The following is an 18,977-nucleotide window of genomic DNA, read 5'->3' as shown; positions in this document are numbered from 1 at the left end:
GCCGCGGTGGTGAGTTACAGCCGCGATACACCGGGAACGTCACCGTCACCCCAACGCCACGGGGGGTCCCGAGGAAACCGCCACAAGCCCCCCGGCCCCGTCCAGGAGCCACACCAGGGAGGCAGCGCCGAGAACGAGGCTTTTCTAACCAGAAACGGGCGTTTATCCCCCTCGAAAAGAGCCGCCCGCCCAACCGGGAGGGGGGACGCGACGGGGAGCGCTGGGGGGCGCCTGCAGGAGCGCCGGGGTCTGGGCCAGCACCGCTCGCCGCCGGGCTCGGGCGGTTTCGGGAGGACGGGCCCCGTGAGGCCATTTGGAAAGCGGCGGCATCTCCCTCCTGCCGAAATCAACACCGAGAGACGCAGAAACCCTCCCCACGGCCCCCCCCCCCCATCCCCAGTGGAGATGCCGCCGGGGTGGGGGGAAGCACCGCGGCATCTCCACTGCTCCCCTCTCCCCCGGGCCTCCCCCTCAACCGGCCGCGTTACCGATTTGGGGGGGGGTTGTGGTTTAAACGATATAAACCCCCCGCCCAGCTCCCGGCCCTGCCGGGGGTCAGGCCCGAGCAACCCGCCCTTCGGGGGCGAAGCGAAGCCGCACCAGAGCCGGCGCCCCCGGGGAGGACGGCGTGACCCCTGGGCCAGCCCTGGTGCGGCCACGGGGCCGGGTCACCGCGCCCAGCCCCGGTGGGCGGCAGCGAGTGGGTGTCCTCGCAGCCCAGGGGCGTTGCCGCGCTCGGTCTCGCACGTATTTTGCGGCCGGGCTTGGCAGGAACCGTCTCCTTTGCGAGAAAACCCCGACCGCAAACAGCGCGGGGAGGAACCCGGCGCCTCCCGGAAGGTCCCTTTGGAGATGTTTGACCTCAGGGACGCGGGGCAGGCGGCGTGAAGCAAGAGTCGACGGGGCTGACGCACCTCAGAGACGTAACCTGCGAGCAGTGAGGTCAAACCCGAGCTTGAAGCGACCTTAAACCCGGATTTTCCCCTTCACCTGGTTATGCTGACCAACCCCCCACCCCCGCTCGCCGCTGGCGGGCGGCACCAGGAAACAAAAGCGGCGAAAAGGCAAAGGTCGCCGCTGGGACGTCCCGTCCCCCGTAAAACCACAGAGGCACCTGAGCGCCAGCTCCCACCCCGGCCCTGCCCGGCCCCTCTCTGCTTTCAGGCTCCCGTTTATCCTCACCAGCGACCCCACTGCGGCTCTTCCCTAAAGCCCAGGGAAAAAAGAAACACCCTGAACTCCGCGGGAAGAGACCCGCCAGGCCCCGACGGCCCTCCAAGGGGCGGCTTCACTCGCTCGCTTCCAAATTCCCGTCCTTTCGCCCCCGTTTTCACCAGCTCCACCCGCCGATCCACCACTTTCCCCCCCTTCCCGTTTCTGAAGCGACCCCTCGTGATCAAATCCCCCTTCCTCCGACCTTTGCTGCCATAAAAAGCGATTTACCCCCCAATTCCAGCCACGCCAGACCTGGAGAACACTTGTGGAACAGCCCTAAGAACAGGTCACTCATCCCCATCCTCCCCTTGAGGGATCAATCCTCCCTCGGAGACGCGGCGTCAGCACCTCAGCGAGCACCTCGGGCCAGAGCTGCTGGGGGTTCACCTCCATTTTGGGGCCTCCAAAGCGCTTTACGGCGCCCGTCTCGGCAGAGCAGCACCGCGCCCGACGCAGGGAAAGGCTCTGCCGCCGAGGTCCAGCCGGCGCGGCCGTCCGGCCGAGCCCCAGCTTGACTTAGGGCCGCCGGCAGCGCCGATAACGCCACCCGAAGGGCTCATAATGCCCCATTGAGGTTTGGTCCCTCGACCGCGGTGCCGAGGGGAGGGCCTCCCCACCGCCCCCGGCACAACGGCCCCATTGTCGGGCCGGTCCGAGCGGCCGCCGCGCTCAATGGCCGGTTTTAGAGGGGCTCTGAAAATGCCTTTTGACGTCGCCGCTCGCCGCGGCAAGAGCCCGGAGCGGGGCCGGGGGAGGCTCGGCGCCTTCGGCACGCTTGTACTGACACGACAACGGCTCCAGAGAGGGGTCGGTCCATCGGGACGGCTTTTAGGACGGGCAGTAACGTCATTTTGAGGCAGCGTTTCAGATTCCTTTGTGCTTTTCCCCACCCAACGGGAGACTCGAGTCGCTTCAGACCCCTCGCGCGGCAACGCCGACCCATGCCAAAACCGATGGGGCAGCGAGACGGATTCCTTCCCCACGGCCCAGCGTCCAGTTCACGGATTTGGGCGGCTGAGCCCCAATTCCTGGCTCCTCCGCAGGGTTTTTGCGCGACCGACGGCATCTCGTCGCCCTTCCCTCGTAGTTTAAGGCCACGTTCAGCCCAGCACCACGTTCACCCCAACGCCATCAACCAAAATCACCGATCCTGAAGCGGGAACGCCGTCGTTCCCCGTGGCCCCTCGCAACAGGGCTACGACACAGGGCAGGGGGATGAGCCGAAACCGCCCCAGCCGCAGCCTGCCCCCGTCTCCACCTCGCTAGCCGCGGCTCGGTGGCACACAGGGGACTGGGACACGGCACCGAAGCGACCGGTGCGGCTCGTGACGGCAGAGGGGACGCCGGGCTCGAAGCGCTGCCGGGGTCAGGCCTACGGGGGTCAGAAAAGCCAAGATTAACGGTCAAACCGCTGCGAAAGCCGGGGGGATCGGTACAAATAACCCCACCGCCCGCCTGGAAGCGGCTGTTTCCAGAAGGCACCGGGGGCGGGTGGCGCGGGAGGACTTCGGGGAGGCTTCGGCGGCGTGGGGGGACGGCGGGACCCGCCGCAAGGGGCAACCGGAGCGATTGGGGCGAGCTCCGAAAAGCGCCGCTGCGCCTCCTCCGTGGGGTTTATTCATCCCTCGAACAAACCAGGTGCCGAACGCTTCCCCGAGGGGTCTCCCACCCTTCAGCCACCGGCACCTCACCCTTACCGACGCCTCCCCACATGGAGACATTCCTGTTTCGCGGCCTAAAACCACCGGACGCTGCTCCAAAAGCAACACCCAGATCCTCAGCCGGGAATGGCCTCGGGTCTGAAGCCCAGCTCCCTCCCAGAGGATCGCGGGATGCTGCCGGCGCGGGATTAAACCCGCCGGGATGGGGACGCCGAGTGTTGCGCCGAGATAAGCGGGTGGTCCCTGCCCAGCCTCGGTAACGGGCGAGGCGTTTTGGGGCTAATAACGCCCCAACGATGGCGCAGCGCTGTCAGAAGAGCACAGGACGATAACCTATACTCCTCGTTACCGTCTCCCTAACGACTCGGGGGGAGATGCTGCTCCCGAAGAGCAGGAGATGCTGACACGCCGGTACGGCAGCGACCGCCGAGCCGACGGCCGGAGGCTGCCGACGCCGAGGCAGGGCAGAACCCGCCCCAGGCGTAATTAGCGGTGATTAACACGAGCTGCAGAGCCAAGTCAGCGCCACGGGATGGGGGTGGAAGGTTCCCGGTGACAACCGCACCGATGGAGCCTCCTGCGCAGCGCGTTAACCCCGAGTCAAACCTTCTGACAGAGGCTTCAACACCCCGAAACAAAGCGTTTTAATTACCAGGGCCGGTTTTCCAGCAGCGCCATAACTAGAGGCTGCCAGAATTTCCACCGGCAGCGATTCGGGGGGGGGGGGGGGGAACAACTCGATCGTTTCGCACCGAGGCTGAGCGAAGCCCAGACGCCAACCCGGGCGACTCCTCCTCCCCCTCCCAGGCCGACAGCACCGGGGTGAAAAAATCATCCCCGGCCGCAAACCCGGCCTGCGTGAGGATAAAAGAGGCAGAAAATCGTGTCAGGCGGCGGGTGGCACCAGCGGGCTCGGGACGCCGACCCCGCCGCTCGGACAAACGTCACCCGAGCGGGAAAAAACCCAACGGCAGAAAGCGCAACGGCCGGGAAAACCACGGCGGTGCCTTCAAATCACGGAGAAAGGAACCGCTGCGCCAAAACCGGCCTGAAACGTCGGGAAAACTGCCCGGCCTGGAGTTTATTTGTGGGGAGGGGGGAACGTTACGGTTCACGGAGGCGCCGCGGAAGAGCGGGACGGAGCCACCGGCGTTTTGTCGGTGCCGAGCTCCGCGGCGGCCCGTGTCAGGATGGAGCGACGTCACAGGAAGGCGGCTATTGTTAAAATTACAGCATCCGCCCCAGCCGGGACGGGAACCCCGTCGTGTGGTGCAGCAAGCAGCAGCCCTGGGTCGAGGGGCAGGCGAGGACGGGGACAAAGCGGCAACGACGACGACAGCTCCTTACCCCGCAGCGCCCGAGGAGTCGAAGAGCGGCCCGGAGCTGGGCCGTGAACCGCCCGGTCGGGCGGTAAAGGCAGCGGGAGGGAGGGCGGCGAGACAAAAAGGTGGACGAGGTCGAAGAAGCGGCTCCGCTCGCGGCGCGTTGGTGCCGAAGCAGAAGTTACCGGCGGGTTTGGAAAGCGCCCGGCACGATTTTTGAACCCCGCGGCGTTCGTGCGGGGTGAAATCGGCTCCGCTCCCCCCATCCCCACCCCGTTATCGGGGCGGACATGTTCTCCTCCCCACCCTTCACACCCCGGGCTGGGCGTCAAGCCCGCGGCCTTGCCTTATCCTCCCCGGGCCAAGCGGCCCCCACAGCCCCGGCCCTCACTCCAGGGCGTCCCCGACACCGGGAGGCCGCCGAAGCCCGGGAACGACGGCAGGCCCGACGGCACCGGCCTGGCGTCCGTAACCCGGTGTCGGCCTTCGCACCGACGGGCCGCGCTCCCGCCGGGGCTCAGCGTTCCCGGGGACTCGGCACCTCCCAGGGCGGCCCGGGAGAAGCCGGAGACGCCGACACGCCCCGGGAGGAGGCGCCGTGGCGGGCGGGAGGCTCACCTGCCCGGCGCCATCCTCCACGGCCGCGACACCGGCGCCGTCTCGCTGCTCGGGGGGGACAGTGCGGGGTCCCGGTACAGCGGGAAGCCTCCTCTCGTATTCACAAAGCCCCCCTACGCCAGCGCCGTACGTGCCAGCCACGGCCCGACCCCCCCGCCTGCGCCGCTGGCGTAAGGGGCCGCCGGTGACCCGCTCCCCCCCGGGCCCGCGCCTTACGCCAAGTGCGTAAGGCACGGCCGGGCGAAAGGAGCGGGCCGCCGGAGCGCTCCGCAGTTTGCGTAGCGGCGGCGGTGCGGGGAGGGGAAGCGGCGGAGGGGGGGGGGGGTCCCTCAGGCCGCGGCCGCGCCCTACGCAGGCGGGATTCACGAAGCGCGCTTACGCCAGCGGCGCAGCGGCGGGCGGGCAGCAGCGCCGGCGCCGCCCGCCCCCTCCCCGTCGCCCCGCGACTCACCGGCCCACGAAGTTCTCCAGCACCGAGCTCTTGCCCGCGCTCTGCCCGCCCACCACGGCGATCTGCGGCAGGTCGAGGTGGCAGCTCTGCCCGATGGAGCTGAACGCGTCCTGCAGCTTGTTCACCAGCGGGATCAGCTCCTCCATGCCCCGGTTCCCCATGGCGGCGGGGGGGGGGTGGGGGGGCGGACGACGCTCCCGCTCTCCCGGCGGCGGCGGCTCCTCCTCACAGGGCCCGCGGCGGCGGCGACCAAACTTCCCCTCCGAGTCTCCTCATCCGGCACTGGCGACACCCCCGGGGCGCCGCTCCGCCGGGCCGGGCCCGCCCCCCTTCCCTCAGGTCGCGCGGCTATTGGCGGGCTCAGCCGTCGATCAGAGGAAGCAGCCCAGCGGAGCGGAGCAGAGCGTTGTCAATCAGCGGGGAGGGCGGGATTGAAAAGTCACGCCCCTTCTCTACCGTTCCATTGGGCTCCCGCCCACGTCGCTCATCCGTATCGGCCAATAGGAGGTGGAGCTGGCTTGTCAGCTGAGGCAGCACCGCTGTAACTCCCGCCCCCCGAAATTGCTCCTGCCGTTTCATTGGCAGAGACGACTGCCGCTCCGCAAAAGCTAGCGAATCACAGCTCGCCCGCCTCTCCCCACCCGCCCTCCCTTCTCATTGGAAAACGCGCCTGCCGTTCCACCAGATTGACCAACCCAGGCGGAGAGTCGAATCGGAGGGAAGCTGGACGGGGAGGAAACCCCCTCGCCATTCGCCAGCCGGCTCTCAATCAACGATCCCTACCAGCCGATTGGCTGCTTTGGTCCTCCCACCCCGCTTTCCCGGGCACAGCCCGGTGACCGTAGACCCCCGTGTAGACGCGCACTCCCGACGGCAGCGCCCGGGACCCGCCCCGGGTGACCCCCATCACCAACAGCCCGGCCATGGCGGTCGCCTTGGGGGTCTTTTATTTCACACCCTCACCCCCGCGGCTTCAAGCCCCGTCCCGCGTCCCAGTGTCCCCCCCCTTACCGCCCCGCACCCCCCCGGCCGCTCTCCGGTACCGGTGGGCTGCCCCGGCGTCGAGGCGAGACCGGGGTCTGCAGGCCCGTCACCAGCCGGCTGAGTCCCGCCGGGAACCGGCCAGCGCAGAGGACGTCCGAGCTGCTCCTGGAAGAGACGGGAGGCTGGGGGGGACCCCCCGAAAGCCGGACACCGGCACCCCACGGCCCGGGAGATGCCGGTGGCGTCGCCTACCTGAGCTCGGCGGGGGTCTGGGGGCCGGGGGCCAGCGGGAAGGAGGGCAGGGAGCGGCGGTGGCGGCAGAGGTAGCCGGCGGGCAGGTCCTGGGGCAGGTCGGCGTCCGGGCGCTCCAGCGGCAGGGCCATCTCTGGGGCGGGGAAGGCGCCATCAGCCCCCCCGGGACCGGCGATTTGGGGGCACGAAGCCTCCCTCGACACCCAAAAACCACCTTGGGGAAGCGCCACGCCACAAGGGCGGCGGTGCCTGGATTTCGGGGGGACGGGGACCTCCCAAGTCCGGGTGGTGGGAGAGCGGCTTGGGGAAAGCCCCCCCGAGCTTCCCAGTACGGACCAGAGCGTGAACTGGGGGGGTTGGATCCCCATTTCCCGGGAGAAACCCTCTCTCCCGGCGTCCCTACCGCTCCGGATCCGGCTCAGCTCCGGTCCCAGCAGCTTCCCGTCCAGGCTCAGCAGGACCGACCTCTCCGGCCGGAGCTCCGGGCTCAGCCCATCCACCGGCTGCCGCGGCGGTCGCTCCGGCTGCCGCGGGGCGGGGGGCTCGGTCCGCCCGGGATGCACCGCGTCCATCTTCCAGCTGGGAAAGGGAAGGAGAAGACGGGGATCGTCACGGCTCCGGTCACCGCAGCGGCCAGCGCTGACCCTCCCCGTCCAGCCCCGGCGTTCACGGCACCACCGGAACATCCCGGCATCACCACAGCGAGGGGACGGCCCCGCATCCCGGGGGTCCCCGCGGGTGAAACCCGGTGGCAGCCGCCTCCCGGGCGGGAAGGCGTTTCCCAAACCCGCTCCCGGTTCGGAAGAGCCGCCACCGGGACGCCCCAGGGGAGCGCTGGCCCCCGCCCCCCCACCCCCGCACGGGGAACCGAGCGCCGCGAGCAGCTCGTCCCCAAAACGGGGGGCGGGGGGAGGGGGTGTCCGTGCCCGCTGCACCCCCCCGGCACAACCCCAACCGGTCCGGGGGGAGGAATTGGCGTCCCCGTCCCCCCCCGCTCGGGGCTCCGGCTCCTTCCAACCCACCGGCATTTCCCTCATCCCGGGCTCGACCCCTTCGGCTCCGCAACGGCCGGGGCCGCCCCCCGGGAGCTGCCGGCGGGGAGCGGGACGGCGAGGGGAAGGGGGGGGCGGGGTCCCGCGGGGGGGGGGGCACCGAGCCCCCCCCCCGAGCCCCCCGGCGTGGCTTCGCCGGTGCCCAGGCGATGAGGAGGGAGGAGCGGGGCTGCCCGCGGCCGCCAGCTCTTCGCCTTCCTCTTCCTCCCTGGCAAAGGGTCGGTCCATCCCTCACCGCGCTCCGCCAGGCGGTTCCCAGATTCCCGGCGGGATTTCTGAGATGAAAACCCCGCGTTTTGGGAGCGAGAGCGGGGGGGGGGGGGGGTTCCAGGCTCTGCCGACACCGCGCCGGGGGGGTTCACCCAGGAGCCGGAGCTCCCCTCGGAGCCCACGGTCGTTAATTAGTGCCCTAACGAGCTCATCAACGCTGCCGGGGGGTCCCGGGACGCCGCCGGGGATTCCCGGATCGTTCCCGAAAAGGCCGTTTTTCACTCGGTTTTCGGGAATTTCTAACGGGATGGCTCCCGCCGCGCCAGCCCGTCCCTTCCCCTCCTCCCCCCCCACCAGTTAAGGCCCCCCGTCCCAGCAGATGGGCTGACTGGGAAGGCAGAGCACACACCCACACCCCCACACACACACCCCCCGATCCCCCCTACGCAGCCCCCGGGCGCTGTTTTGGGAACCACCGGCTCTTCCCGGGGGGGGATTACCTCCTTCCGACGGGCACGCTCGCCTCCCTCGCACCGGGGGCCAGATTACGGCCGAGTCTGCAGAAACAGAAACAGCCATTTTTAGCAAAACAGGGAATATTTCCCACGCTCGAGGGCCGAGCGAGCTGCTCCGACCCCTCCTGCCCCCTCTGCTGACCTGACGGGGGGGGGGGGGGGGGGGCTTGGACCCCGCCGGGCCTTAACACCCCCCTGTGGACCTGCCCCAGGGGGAAAATGGGGCGTTAGCGGGTAAGGGGAGGGGGGTCTCTCTGTTCTCAGACCTGCTCAGGGCTTTGGTGGTCCGGACAATGAGGCAGCCCGGGCTGAAATCCGGGTGGGATTGGGGTGGGGGCTGCTGAGGGGACGGATGGAGATGTTGGGTGAGGGGAAACGGAGGGAGGGAGGCGGAGGAGGGGGCTTCGCCTGGGGGGGCTCAGGGACCACCAGGGGAAGGGGCTCTGCCCGAGGATGAGGGGACAGGAGGGGGCTCAGGGACCAGGGGAGGGGGCTCTCTCCAGGACGAGGGAGGCAGAGGAGGGGGCTCTCCCTGGGGGACATAGGGACCAGGGGAGGGGGCTCTCCCAAGGGACAGGAGGGCAGGGGAGGGGGCTCTCCCGAGGATCACGGGGAGGGGGAGAGGAGGGGGCTCCTCTGGGGGACATGGGGGAGCGGGGAAGGCCCTCCCGAGGGCCGCGGGGGGCTGAGAAGGGTCCCGTCCCCCCCCCACGCTCCGCCGAGGCCCAGCGCGGAGGCCGCAGCCCCAACATGGCGGCCGCGTTGCCCTTGGTGACGGCCACTTCCGGCGGGAAAGCGGCGGCAACCGGAAGCGCGGGTCACGTGGGGAGGCGGGAAGATGGCGGCGCCCGTGGCGGCAGGGCCGGCCCCGGCGCCGCTCCTGCGGGTGGTGGCGGAGTGCGGGCGGAGCCGGGCTCGGGCCGGCGAGCTGCGGCTGCCGCACGGCCCCGTCCCCTGCCCCGTTTTCATGCCCGTGGGTACCCGCGGGACCGCCAAGGGCGTCACGGCGGCCCAGCTCGCCGCGCTCGGCTGCCGCATCTGCCTCGGCAACACCTACCACCTGGGGACGCGGCCGGTGAGCGCCGCCGCGGCGGGGGGGGCGGGGGGGGGGGGGATACACCGGGAGAGGCCGCCGGGGCCGGGGGAGGGCCCGCCCGCAGCCACCGGCGGGGAGCGGCGGGCCCCGCCCCCGCGATGGCCACGCCCCCGGGTGCAGGATGACCACGCCCCCAACCCGCTTCCTAGAGGGCCGCGCAGCCTGTCCTGCCTCAGTGTGGCCACGCCCCCTCCGCAGCCCCGCCTCCCAGCCCCAGGTTGGCCACGCCCCCAGGAGACTCTGCCTTCCCCCCCCAGCCTCTTGGAGGCAAGCTCGAGGGACGCCACGCCCCTCCGCTGACCCCGCCCTTGGGGATGGCCCCGCCCACAGGGGGGCGGGGCTTTCCCCGGACCCAGGGCAGAGGGGAGGCAGGATGGCCCCGCCTGCTGCAAAGCCCCGCCCCCAGGGGGTAGCCCCGCCCCCCGGGGTCCCCCATGCCGCAGGGCGGGGCTGGGACCCCCCCCAGCCCCCCGCCCCCCCCCCATCTGACCCCCCCCGCCCCCCCCCGCAGGGCCCGGAGCTGGTGCAGCGGGCGGGCGGCCTCCACGGCTTCATGGACTGGCCCCACAACCTGCTGACGGTGAGGGGGGCCGGGACCCCCACCGGGGGGGGGGAGACACCCCCAGGGCCCCCACCTGGGTGGGAGGGACCCCCTAGGACCCCCACCTGGCAGGGGACAACCTCAGGACCCCCACTGGGGGGGGGAGGACACCCCCAGGACCCCCACTTGGGGGATGATGACCCCCCCAAGACCCCCACCCTGGGGACGATGGCAGCTGCAGACCCCCACCTGGGTGGGATGGAACCCCCCCAGGACACCCCCCACCCCACACACGGGGACAATGACACCCCTGGGACACCCACCTTGGGGTGGGGGGGAACCCAACCCCAGGACCCCCCCCTCCAGGACAATGACACCCCCAGACCCCCCACCTGAGTGGGAGGGGCCCCCCAAGAGCACCCCCCCTCCCCTGACCCCCCTCCCTGCACCCACACAGCTCCGCCCCCACCCCCCCTCCCTGCCCCAGGGGTATGGGTCATGCCCCCCCCCGCCCCACCCCCATCATTGGGGTCCAGCCCCATGATTTTGGTGGGGGGGGTGTCCCCAACACCTCTCCGCCCCCCCCCCCAGGACAGCGGGGGCTTCCAGATGGTGTCGCTGGTGGAGCTGTCGGAGGTGACGGAGGAGGGGGTCACCTTCCGCTCCCCCTACGGCGGGGGCACCATCCTGCTCAGCCCCGAGCGGGCCATCGAGATCCAGAACGCCCTGGGTGAGGCTGGGGACCCCCAAAATCTTGGAGGGGGGGCGGGGGGCGGGCAGGGGGGGCAGCTCTGAGACACACACACCCCCCACCCCCCCCACCCCCTCGCCCCGCAGGCGCCGACATCGTGATGCAGCTGGACGACGTCGTGAGCAGCACCACGACGGGGCCGCGCGTGGAGGAGGCCATGCACAGGTCCGGGACCCCCCCGAAACCCCCCAGACCCCCCCCAGACCCACATAGACACCTCCCAGACCCCCCCCAGACCCCCATAGGCACCCCCAGACACCTCTAGACCCCCCAGAAACCCCCCTAGACTCCCTCAGACCCCCCCAGACCCCCTCAGACGCCCCCTAGACTCCCCCCTAACTCCCTCCAGATCCCCCTAGATACCCCCCCTAGACCCCCCCAGCCTCCCCCCAGCGCCCCCCAGCCCTGCCCCCGCCCCCAGGTCCATCCGGTGGCTCGACCGCTGCATCGCCGCCAACCGCCGCCCGCGGCACCAGCACCTCTTCGCCATCATCCAGGGGGGGCTGGACCCGGCCCTGCGCACCCGCTGCCTGCAAGGTAGGGGGCTGTGCGCCCCCCCCGGCCTTCCTCCCGCTCCTCGGCCTCATCTTCCTCCCCCTCCTGCCTCCCTCCCGCTCCCCACCCTCTGCCCGTTCCCCACCTGCTCCTCATCCTCTTCCCGCTCCTCACCTTCATCCCGCTCCCCATCTGCTCCCCCATTCCCCATCTTCCTCCTGCTCCTCATCCTCCCCCAGCTCCCCATCCTCCTCCTCCCCCTCCCTGCCTTCCTCCCATTCCCCATCATCTTCCCCACCTGCTCTTCATCCTCCTCCTTCTTCCCACCTTCTTCCCCCTCCTCATCCTCTTCCTGCTCCTCACCTTCCTCCCGCTCCCCCTCCCCCCCCCATTCCCCATCTTCCTCCTCCTCCCCCTCCTCACCTTCCTCCCTCTCCCCATCCTCCCCATCCTCCCCCCATTTCCCGCCCATCCCACTGCCAGGCTCTGGGGGGGGGGGGGGGTGTTCCAGGGAGTCCAGGGGTGCCGCGCTGGGGGTGGGGGGTTGTTGGTTGATTTGGGGGGTCCGGGGGGGGGGGTCCTCACAGCCCCTCCCCCCCCAGAAATGACCCGCCGGGACGTCCCCGGCTTCGCCATCGGGGGCCTGAGCGGGGGCGAGGCGAAGGACCGGTTCTGGCGGATGGTGAAGCTCAGCACCGACCTCCTGCCCCGCGACAAGCCCCGCTACCTGATGGGCGTGGGGTAGGTCCCCCTTTTCGGGGAGGGGGCTGGGGGGGGGGGTTACTGCTGCCCCCCACCCCCATCTCAGCCCCCCCTTGTGTCCCGTCCCCCCCCCAGGTACCCCACCGACCTGGTGGTCTGCGTCGCGCTGGGCTGCGACATGTTCGACTGCGTCTTCCCCACCCGGACGGCGGTAGGAGGCTCGGGGCGGGGGGGGGACACACACCGCTGTGACCCCCCCCCGCACCTCACCGGGGTTGGGGGGGGGACACCCTTGCCCCTCCTGACCCCCCTCCCCACAGCGTTTCGGCTCGGCCCTGGTGCCCTGGGGGTCGCTCCAGCTGAAGAACAAACAATTCGCCAAAGATTTCCGTCCCATCGACGAGGAGTGCGGCTGCCCCACGTGCCGCCGGTGGGTGTGCGGGGGGGGCAAACTGGGGGTCCCACCCCCCCACACACACACTCCATCCTACCCCTTTACCCACCCCCCAAACCCCTCTGCCCCCCCCCCAAACCCCCAGGCACAGCCGCGCCTTCCTGCACGCCCTGCTCCGCACCGAGACGGCCGCCCTCCACCACCTCACCGTCCACAACATCGCCTACCAGGTGGGGCGGGGGGGCCTGGGGGGGCCCGGGGGGGGGTCTCAGCCCCCCCTTTTTTAACCACCACACCCTCCCTTCCCCCCCCTCAGCTGAACCTGATGGGCTCCATCCGCGAGAGCATCGTGGCCCAGCGCTTCCCCGAGTTCGTCCGGAGCTTCATGGGCACCATGTACGGGGGGGGGGAGGGGGTCCCCCCCTGGGTCCGGGATGCTCTGGCCTCCGTCGGCATCACCCTGGACTGACGGGGACCCCCCCCACGCCCCCCACCCCCCCCACCCCGGGGCTGAGCACCCTGCCAGCCCCCCTCTGCCCCCCGGTTTTATCCTTTCCCTACGGATATTTTTGTACTTTTTTACACTTTTTGGTATTTTTAGGGGGGGGATTGGGGGGAGGGGGGGGGGGCTGCCGCAGCCGTGTCCAAATAAAGGGTCTTGGTGGGAAGAGCAGCTTGTGTGGCTCTGAATGGGTCTGGGGAGGGGGAGGGGCGAAAGTGGGTCTGGGGGCTTCCAAATGGGTCTGGGGGGTGTCAATATGCATCTGGGGGTGTCCAGGTGGGTCTGGGGAGAGTCCAGGAGGGTCTGGGGGCTTCCAAATGGGTCTGGGGGTGTCAAAATGTATCTGGGGGTGTCCAGGTGGGTCTGAGGGGGGGTCCAAATGCATTTTGAGGTGTTCAGGTGGGTCTGAGGGGGGGGTTCAAAAGGGCTTGGGGGTGTCCAAATGGGTCTGCAGGGTGTCAAAATGGGTCGAGGGGGTCCAAATGGGTCTGGGGGGAGGCCTAAATGGGTCGGGGGAGGGGCTCGGTGCTCCCTCGGGGCTGTCCCTGGGTGCGGCGGGGGTTGTCACAGTCCTGGGGGCAGGGGGACGCTGGGGGGGGGAGGGGGCGGTCCTGGGGCGCAGGGGTCACCCAGTGCCACCCCGGGGGTGGTCCCAGCCACCACCAGAGGGTCCGGCAGCGCCCACGGCCAGAGAACCGGCGATTTGGGGGGGGTCTGTGGGGTCCCGGGAGGGGACAAGGGACCTTGTAGGGGCAATGGGGGTCTGGGGGTGCCGGGGGGGGGGGAACTGGGGGTACAGGAATGCAGAAGGGGAGCGGGGGCTGCTCGGGGGTCCCGGGGACGCCGGACCCGGCTTTTCTCCGACACGACGCCCCGGATCTGTCCCATCGTCATCGTCACCCACGTGGCCCCTGTGGGGGGGGGGGGGAGACACCACAGCCCCCCACCCCCTCCCTGCACCCAGGACCTGGGAAGGGGGACGGGGATGGGGAGGGGGGGCACCAGGGCCCCCCCAGCCCTGCACGTGGCGTCCCCGAGCGGGACACGGTGGTGGCCTTTGTCCCCATCAACCTGGTGCCCGACACGGGGCTGGAGGCTCTTGGGGACCCCCAGCCCCCCCCAACGACTGGGGTGACCCCCACCAGGCTGTGACACCCCCCTCGGGGTCTTCTCTGCCCCATCCGTGGGTCAGTGATGGGGGGGGGGGGGGTCGGACATATGGGTCCGTGTTGGGGGTCTTGGACGTGTGGGGCTGTTGGGGGGGTTGGATTTTGGGGGTCTCAGACCTTGGACGTGTGGGGCCTTTGGGGGTCTGGGGGCTCAGACATGGGGGTCCATGTTGGGGGTCTCAGGTCTCGGATGCGTGAGGTATTCGGGGGTCGGGGGGGGTTGGATGTGTGGGTCCATTTCGGGGGGTCTCAGACCTTGGACGTGTGGGGCCTTTGGGGATCTGGGGGCTCAGACATGGGGGTCTGGGGGGGCTGCACTTGTGGGTCCGCCTTGGGGTCAGCCCCGTGGGTGCTTCGGGGGTCAGGAGCTGGGTCCCTCACCCCCACCGACACGATTTTCCGCCCAAATCCCCCCAAATTGGGGCCCTTCCCGCTCCCCTCGCCCCCCGCAGCAGCTGGGGGGGGTTGGGCCGGGCCCCCCATCACCTGCCCCACGGCGGGGGGGGGCGGGAGGTGCCGGGGCCGGGGCCGTGCGTCAGCCGGGGCGGCCGCGGGGAGGAAGTTTGTGGACGGGGTGGGGTGGCCGCGGGTGCGTCACCCGCGTTCGGCGATTTCTGCCGCTGCCGGATGCACCGGCTCCACTGGCCGCGGCTGACGGGCAGGTGAGCACCACCTGGGAGCCACTGGGAGTGGTTGGGAGCAACTGGGAGCCACTGGGAAGGGCTGGGAGCAGCCACTGGGAGCCACTGGGAGGCACTGGGGAGTGATTGGGAGCAACCGGGATCAACTGGGAGTGATTGGGAGCAACTGGGAGCCACTGGGAAGGGCTGGGAGCAGCCACTGGGAACAACCGGGATCAGCTGGGAGCCACTGGGAGTGATTGGGAGCAACTGGGAGCCACTGGGAAGGGCTGGGAGCAGCCACTGGGAGCCACTGGGGAGTGATTGGGAGCAACCGGGATCAACTGGGAGTGATTGGGAGCAACTGGGAGCCACTGGGAAGGGCTGGGAGCCGCCACTGGGAGTCACTGGGAGCAACCGGGATCAGCTGGGAGCCACTGGGAGTGATTGGGAGCAACTGGGAGCTGCTGGGAAGGGCTGCAAGCAGCCACTGGGATCCACTGGAAGGCACTGGGGAGTGATTGGGAGCAACCGGATCAACTGGGAGCCATTGGGAATGACTGGGAGCCACTAGGAAGGGCTGGGAGCAGCACCTGGGAGCTACTGGAAGCCACTGGGAGCAACTGGGAGCTACTGTGAAGGACTGGGAACAGCACCTGGGAATCACTGGGAAGGGCTGGGAGCCACTGGGAGCAACTGGGAGCCACTGGGAAGGGCTGGGAGCAGCACCTGGGGTGAACTGGGATTGACTAGGAAGGACTGGGAGCTGCAGCAAGAGGAGTTGCAGGATGAACCCTGGAGGAACTGGGATGAACTGGGAAAGGCTGAGTGTTGCAGTCCCTGGGGTGAACTGGGGTGAACTGGGTAGGGCTTAGCACTGCACTGTGGGTGAACTGGGGAGCCCCAGGCAGGGCTGTGAGCTGCACCTGGAGGTACACTGGGAGAACTGGGCAGAGCTGAGGGCTGCACCTGGAGGCACACTGGGAGAACTGGGCAGAGCCGGGGGGGCTGCACCTGGAGGTAAACTGGGAGAACTGGGCAGAACTGGGAGGCTGCACCTGGAGGTAAACTGGGAGAACTGGGCAGGGCCAGGCTCTTGTCCCTTGGACATCCCCCCCCCCCCCCACCGCCCTGGCTCCTGGGCTGGGGACGGGCAGTGGGACCCCCAACTGGTTTTACTGGTTTAACTGGCCAGGGTGCCTGGGTGGGGGGAATCTGAGCGCGGGGGGGGGGGGGGGAGGCTGCGCTGGGACCCCCCGGCACCCCCCGACCACCCAAATCTCCCCAGGACCCCCAGTGCCCCCCCTGGGACCCCCCAAATCTCCCCGCCCCCCCCAGGCCCCCCTCCGCCATCGCGCCCACCAGAGCTGGGGACCGTCACCAGGCCGGGGGGGCCCGCGGTGGGAGCTGGGGGTCCCCCCCCACCATCGCGGTGTCTGCGCCGGCCCCACGGGGGGGCCCCCGGCTTCGCCCCCGGCGCGTCCCCTCCCTTATCGCACCCAGCGCCTCTTATCAGCGCCCGGCCCCGCCGCGGCTGCGCCGAAACCGCCCCGGCCGTGCCAGGGTGGGCGAGGGGACGCCGATGGGGCTGGGGGCACCCGGTGAGGCCACGTCCCCGGCACGGCGAGCCCCCAAAATGCTGGAGGGGGCCCGGCAGCTCCGAGCGAGCGGCTGGGTGGGCGCCGGGTGGGCGCGGCCCCGCCCTGAGGCACCGGGTCTCCCCGCAGGCGGTGGCCAGAGCCATGAAGGTGCCGCTGGGCCCGCGCCTGCTGGTGCTCCCGGCGCTGGTGTCGCTGGTGCTGCTGGGGCTGCGGGTGCAGCGCTTGGCCGAGGAGCCCGTCACCTCCGCCCCCGACGCCGACCGGCAGCGCCCGCCCGGGCCGAGCTTCGAGTGGCACGGGGCGCCGGATCCGCCCGGCAACGCCACGGCCAAGGCGGTTCCCAGCCGGCACCCGCTGCAGCCCCCCTACCCCCACCCCTACCGCTTCCTCCTCAACCATCCCCACAAGTGCCGGGAGCGGACGCCCTTCCTGGTGCTGCTGGTGGCGACGGAGCCGGGGGACACGGCCGGCAGGAACGCCATCCGGCAGACGTGGGGCAACGAGAGCTCGGTGCCGGGGGTCTCCATCCTCCGCCTCTTCCTCCTCGGCGTCCACCCGGTGTTCGGGCCGGCGCTGCGGGCGGTGCTGGAGGAGGAGAACCTCCTCTACCGCGACCTCCTCCAGCAAGACTTCTCGGACACCTACCACAACCTGACGCTGAAGACGCTGATGGGGCTGGAGTGGGTGAGCAGGCACTGCCCCAACGCCACCTACGTGATGAAGGCCGACCGCGACGTCTTCCTCAACCTCCGCTACCTGGTGCGCCGCCTCCTGCTGCCCCCCAGGAGGAACTTCGCCACGGGGCACATCTACCGCAACACGGGGCCGCTGCGCAACAAGGCCTACAAGTGGTACGTGCCCCGCGAGGTCTACCCCAACGCCACCTACCCGCCCTACTGCGGCGGCCCCGCTTACGTCCTCTCCGGCGACTTGGCCGGCAGAGTCTACGGCGTCGCCCAGACGCTGCCCGTCATCAACATGGAGGACGCCTTCGTCGGCATCTGCCTGCACGCGCTGGGCGTCGGCGTCACCCGCAGCCCCTGGGGCGTCTTCAACATGTACCGGATCGCCTACGAGCGGTGCCGCTTCTCCCGCCTGGTGATGGTCCATCACTACCAGCCCCAGGAGCTGCTGCAGCTCTGGCCCGAGTTCCAGCAGACGACGCCGGCCATGTGCTGAGGGTGGCGCCGGCCGGAGGGCTGAGCCGCGCCGCGCCCGCCGGAGCACCCCGCGTCCCCAGCGGCCGGTCTAACCCCGGCTCCGGTGCCGGGACCCGCCGGGTTCACCCCCTCCGCCGCCGGCCCTCCGGACAGTCTCCGGTGCTCGAGCCGCCGCTCGGGGCCGTCTCCACAAACCTCGGGTCTCTCGGGGACCCCCCGCCCCCGGCTGCACCGGGGATGGTTTTTCCCCCCCAAAACGGAGCCACCAGCTGGTCGGTGCGGCCGGCGCCGGGGGCTGCGCTCACCGGACCAGCTGCTTCACCTTATTGACCTTTGTATTATTATTATTATTATTATTATTCCAGGCTCGGCGCCGGGCCCCCGCCGCCGGTGAAGCCGTGCCGATAAGTTCTATTTATAGCCAATATTTGTAATAAAAGGGCGGAGCCAGCCGCACCGAGCTCGCCGCTCGCCTCGTCTCTCCCGGTGCCGGCACTGCGCCTCGGTTGCCCACCGCGAACCCCCGCCAGGGGAAGCGTCACCGCCCCGGCACAAGCCGGGCGGCCTCCCCGCCGTTGGCTCTGGTTGTCGATCTCCGCGGCGGCGGCACCGTTGGGGGGTGGGCGGGCCCGGCCCTGCCAGAGAGTACCAGGAACGCAGGCGCAGGGGGCAAAGTTTGGTCGCCACCGCCGTGCCGCGCCCGGAGGAAGCACCAGCAAAGGGCAGGCGGCCGAAGGGCTCCGGTGCCATCACCGAACCGGCTCCGGCTGCTTCCGGCACCGCGTGGAGGAGCCGAAGGGGCGGTGCCGGTGCTGGTTTTGGTGGAAAAGGGGCGGTTTTGTGCCGCGAGGCCCGGCTGCCCCACGGCTCGTGTCTAGGACGGGTAGGACCGGGAGGTGCCGGAATACCGGGGAGCAGGAGCTGCTCCGCGCCGGCGCCTCCCCGCCTGGCACAGGCCTTACCGAGCGAACCAAAGCCGCTGTCGGTGCTGAGGGCTCGGCCGAGGCGCCGCGGTCACCGGCGGGGCCGGGAACCCGCGCCAGAGGCCGGTCCCACCAGGAGCACCCCGCCAGCAGCCACCCCCAAAAACCCCCTCGCCGGGCGCGGGGGTCCCTCCCCGGGGAACTGGGCAGCTCCACCCGGGGCCACTGCGGCGCCGCCACGGGGCAGCCCCCCCCCCAGCCGCGGTTCCCTCACCGAAGGCGGTAAAATTTGGCGCGGGCCCAGGCTGGAGGCAGCCCCATCCCCTCCCCTCCCGTTCAGCCCCGAAACGCGGCGGTTCAGCCCCTTCAAAGTGCCGAAAATGGGGAATATTCTGAATTTCGGGGTTTGGTTTTTTCCTTTTTTTTCAGGTTTTTTTTTGGGTTTTTTTTGGTTTGGTTTTGTTTTTTTTTTTTTTTTTTTCTTTTTCGGGGTTTTTCCCCTCCCCCCGAGGCGGGAGGCTGCCGCAGCGCGAAAGGCGACGATGGTGGGGGGAGACGAGGCCACCAAGAGTTCTGAGTTTATTCGTCTACATTCAGCGACCGCGGCCGCGCTGCCCCGGGGGGGGGAGGGGCCGGGCACCCGCACCTCACGCCTTTTTTTTGTTGTTTTTTTTTTTTTTTTTTTCTTCCTTTTTCCTTTTCCCCACTGGTTTTTAAAATAAAATCTTCACTTATAAAACGGA

At 69.8% G+C, this 18,977-nt stretch overlaps 3 protein-coding genes across 14 annotated transcripts in view; 2 read left to right on the top strand and 1 right to left on the bottom strand.

Moving 5' to 3' along the window:
- The window catches only part of DNM2 (dynamin 2), a 28,011-nt gene extending 22,583 nt beyond the window's left edge, over nucleotides 1-5,428 (bottom strand). For all 12 annotated transcript variants that reach the window (XM_086478923.1, XM_086478912.1, XM_086478918.1 and 9 more), the window contains exon 1: nucleotides 5,268-5,428. In XM_086478923.1, the coding sequence (XP_086335049.1) occupies nucleotides 5,268-5,428 (161 nt within the window). The remainder of the gene's footprint in view (nucleotides 1-5,267) is intronic.
- Nucleotides 5,429-9,118: 3,690 nt separating this feature from the next.
- On the top strand, nucleotides 9,119-12,728 carry QTRT1 (queuine tRNA-ribosyltransferase catalytic subunit 1). The gene is made up of 10 exons (XM_086478831.1): nucleotides 9,119-9,355; nucleotides 9,888-9,956; nucleotides 10,509-10,647; nucleotides 10,755-10,833; nucleotides 11,090-11,205; nucleotides 11,766-11,904; nucleotides 12,001-12,076; nucleotides 12,186-12,295; nucleotides 12,405-12,489; nucleotides 12,576-12,728. The coding sequence occupies exons 1-10, from the start codon at nucleotides 9,119-9,121 to the stop codon at nucleotides 12,726-12,728; spliced, it is 1,203 nt and encodes a 400-aa protein (XP_086334957.1).
- A 3,564-nt stretch (nucleotides 12,729-16,292) lies between these two features.
- Nucleotides 16,293-17,330, top strand: LOC147413404 (beta-1,3-galactosyltransferase 2-like). Its single transcript, XM_086478830.1, has one exon. It carries the CDS (start codon nucleotides 16,293-16,295, stop codon nucleotides 17,328-17,330), a length of 1,038 nt encoding a protein of 345 aa, XP_086334956.1.
- Nucleotides 17,331-18,977: the final 1,647 nt, after the last annotated feature.

Source organism: Leptosomus discolor, chromosome 28 (genome assembly GCF_034619465.1).
Source record: "Leptosomus discolor isolate bLepDis1 chromosome 28, bLepDis1.hap2, whole genome shotgun sequence".
NCBI classification, from domain to species: domain Eukaryota; kingdom Metazoa; phylum Chordata; class Aves; order Leptosomiformes; family Leptosomidae; genus Leptosomus; species Leptosomus discolor.
Note: the sequence above shows the minus strand (reverse complement) of the source record. Positions and strands in the feature narration are given on the sequence as shown.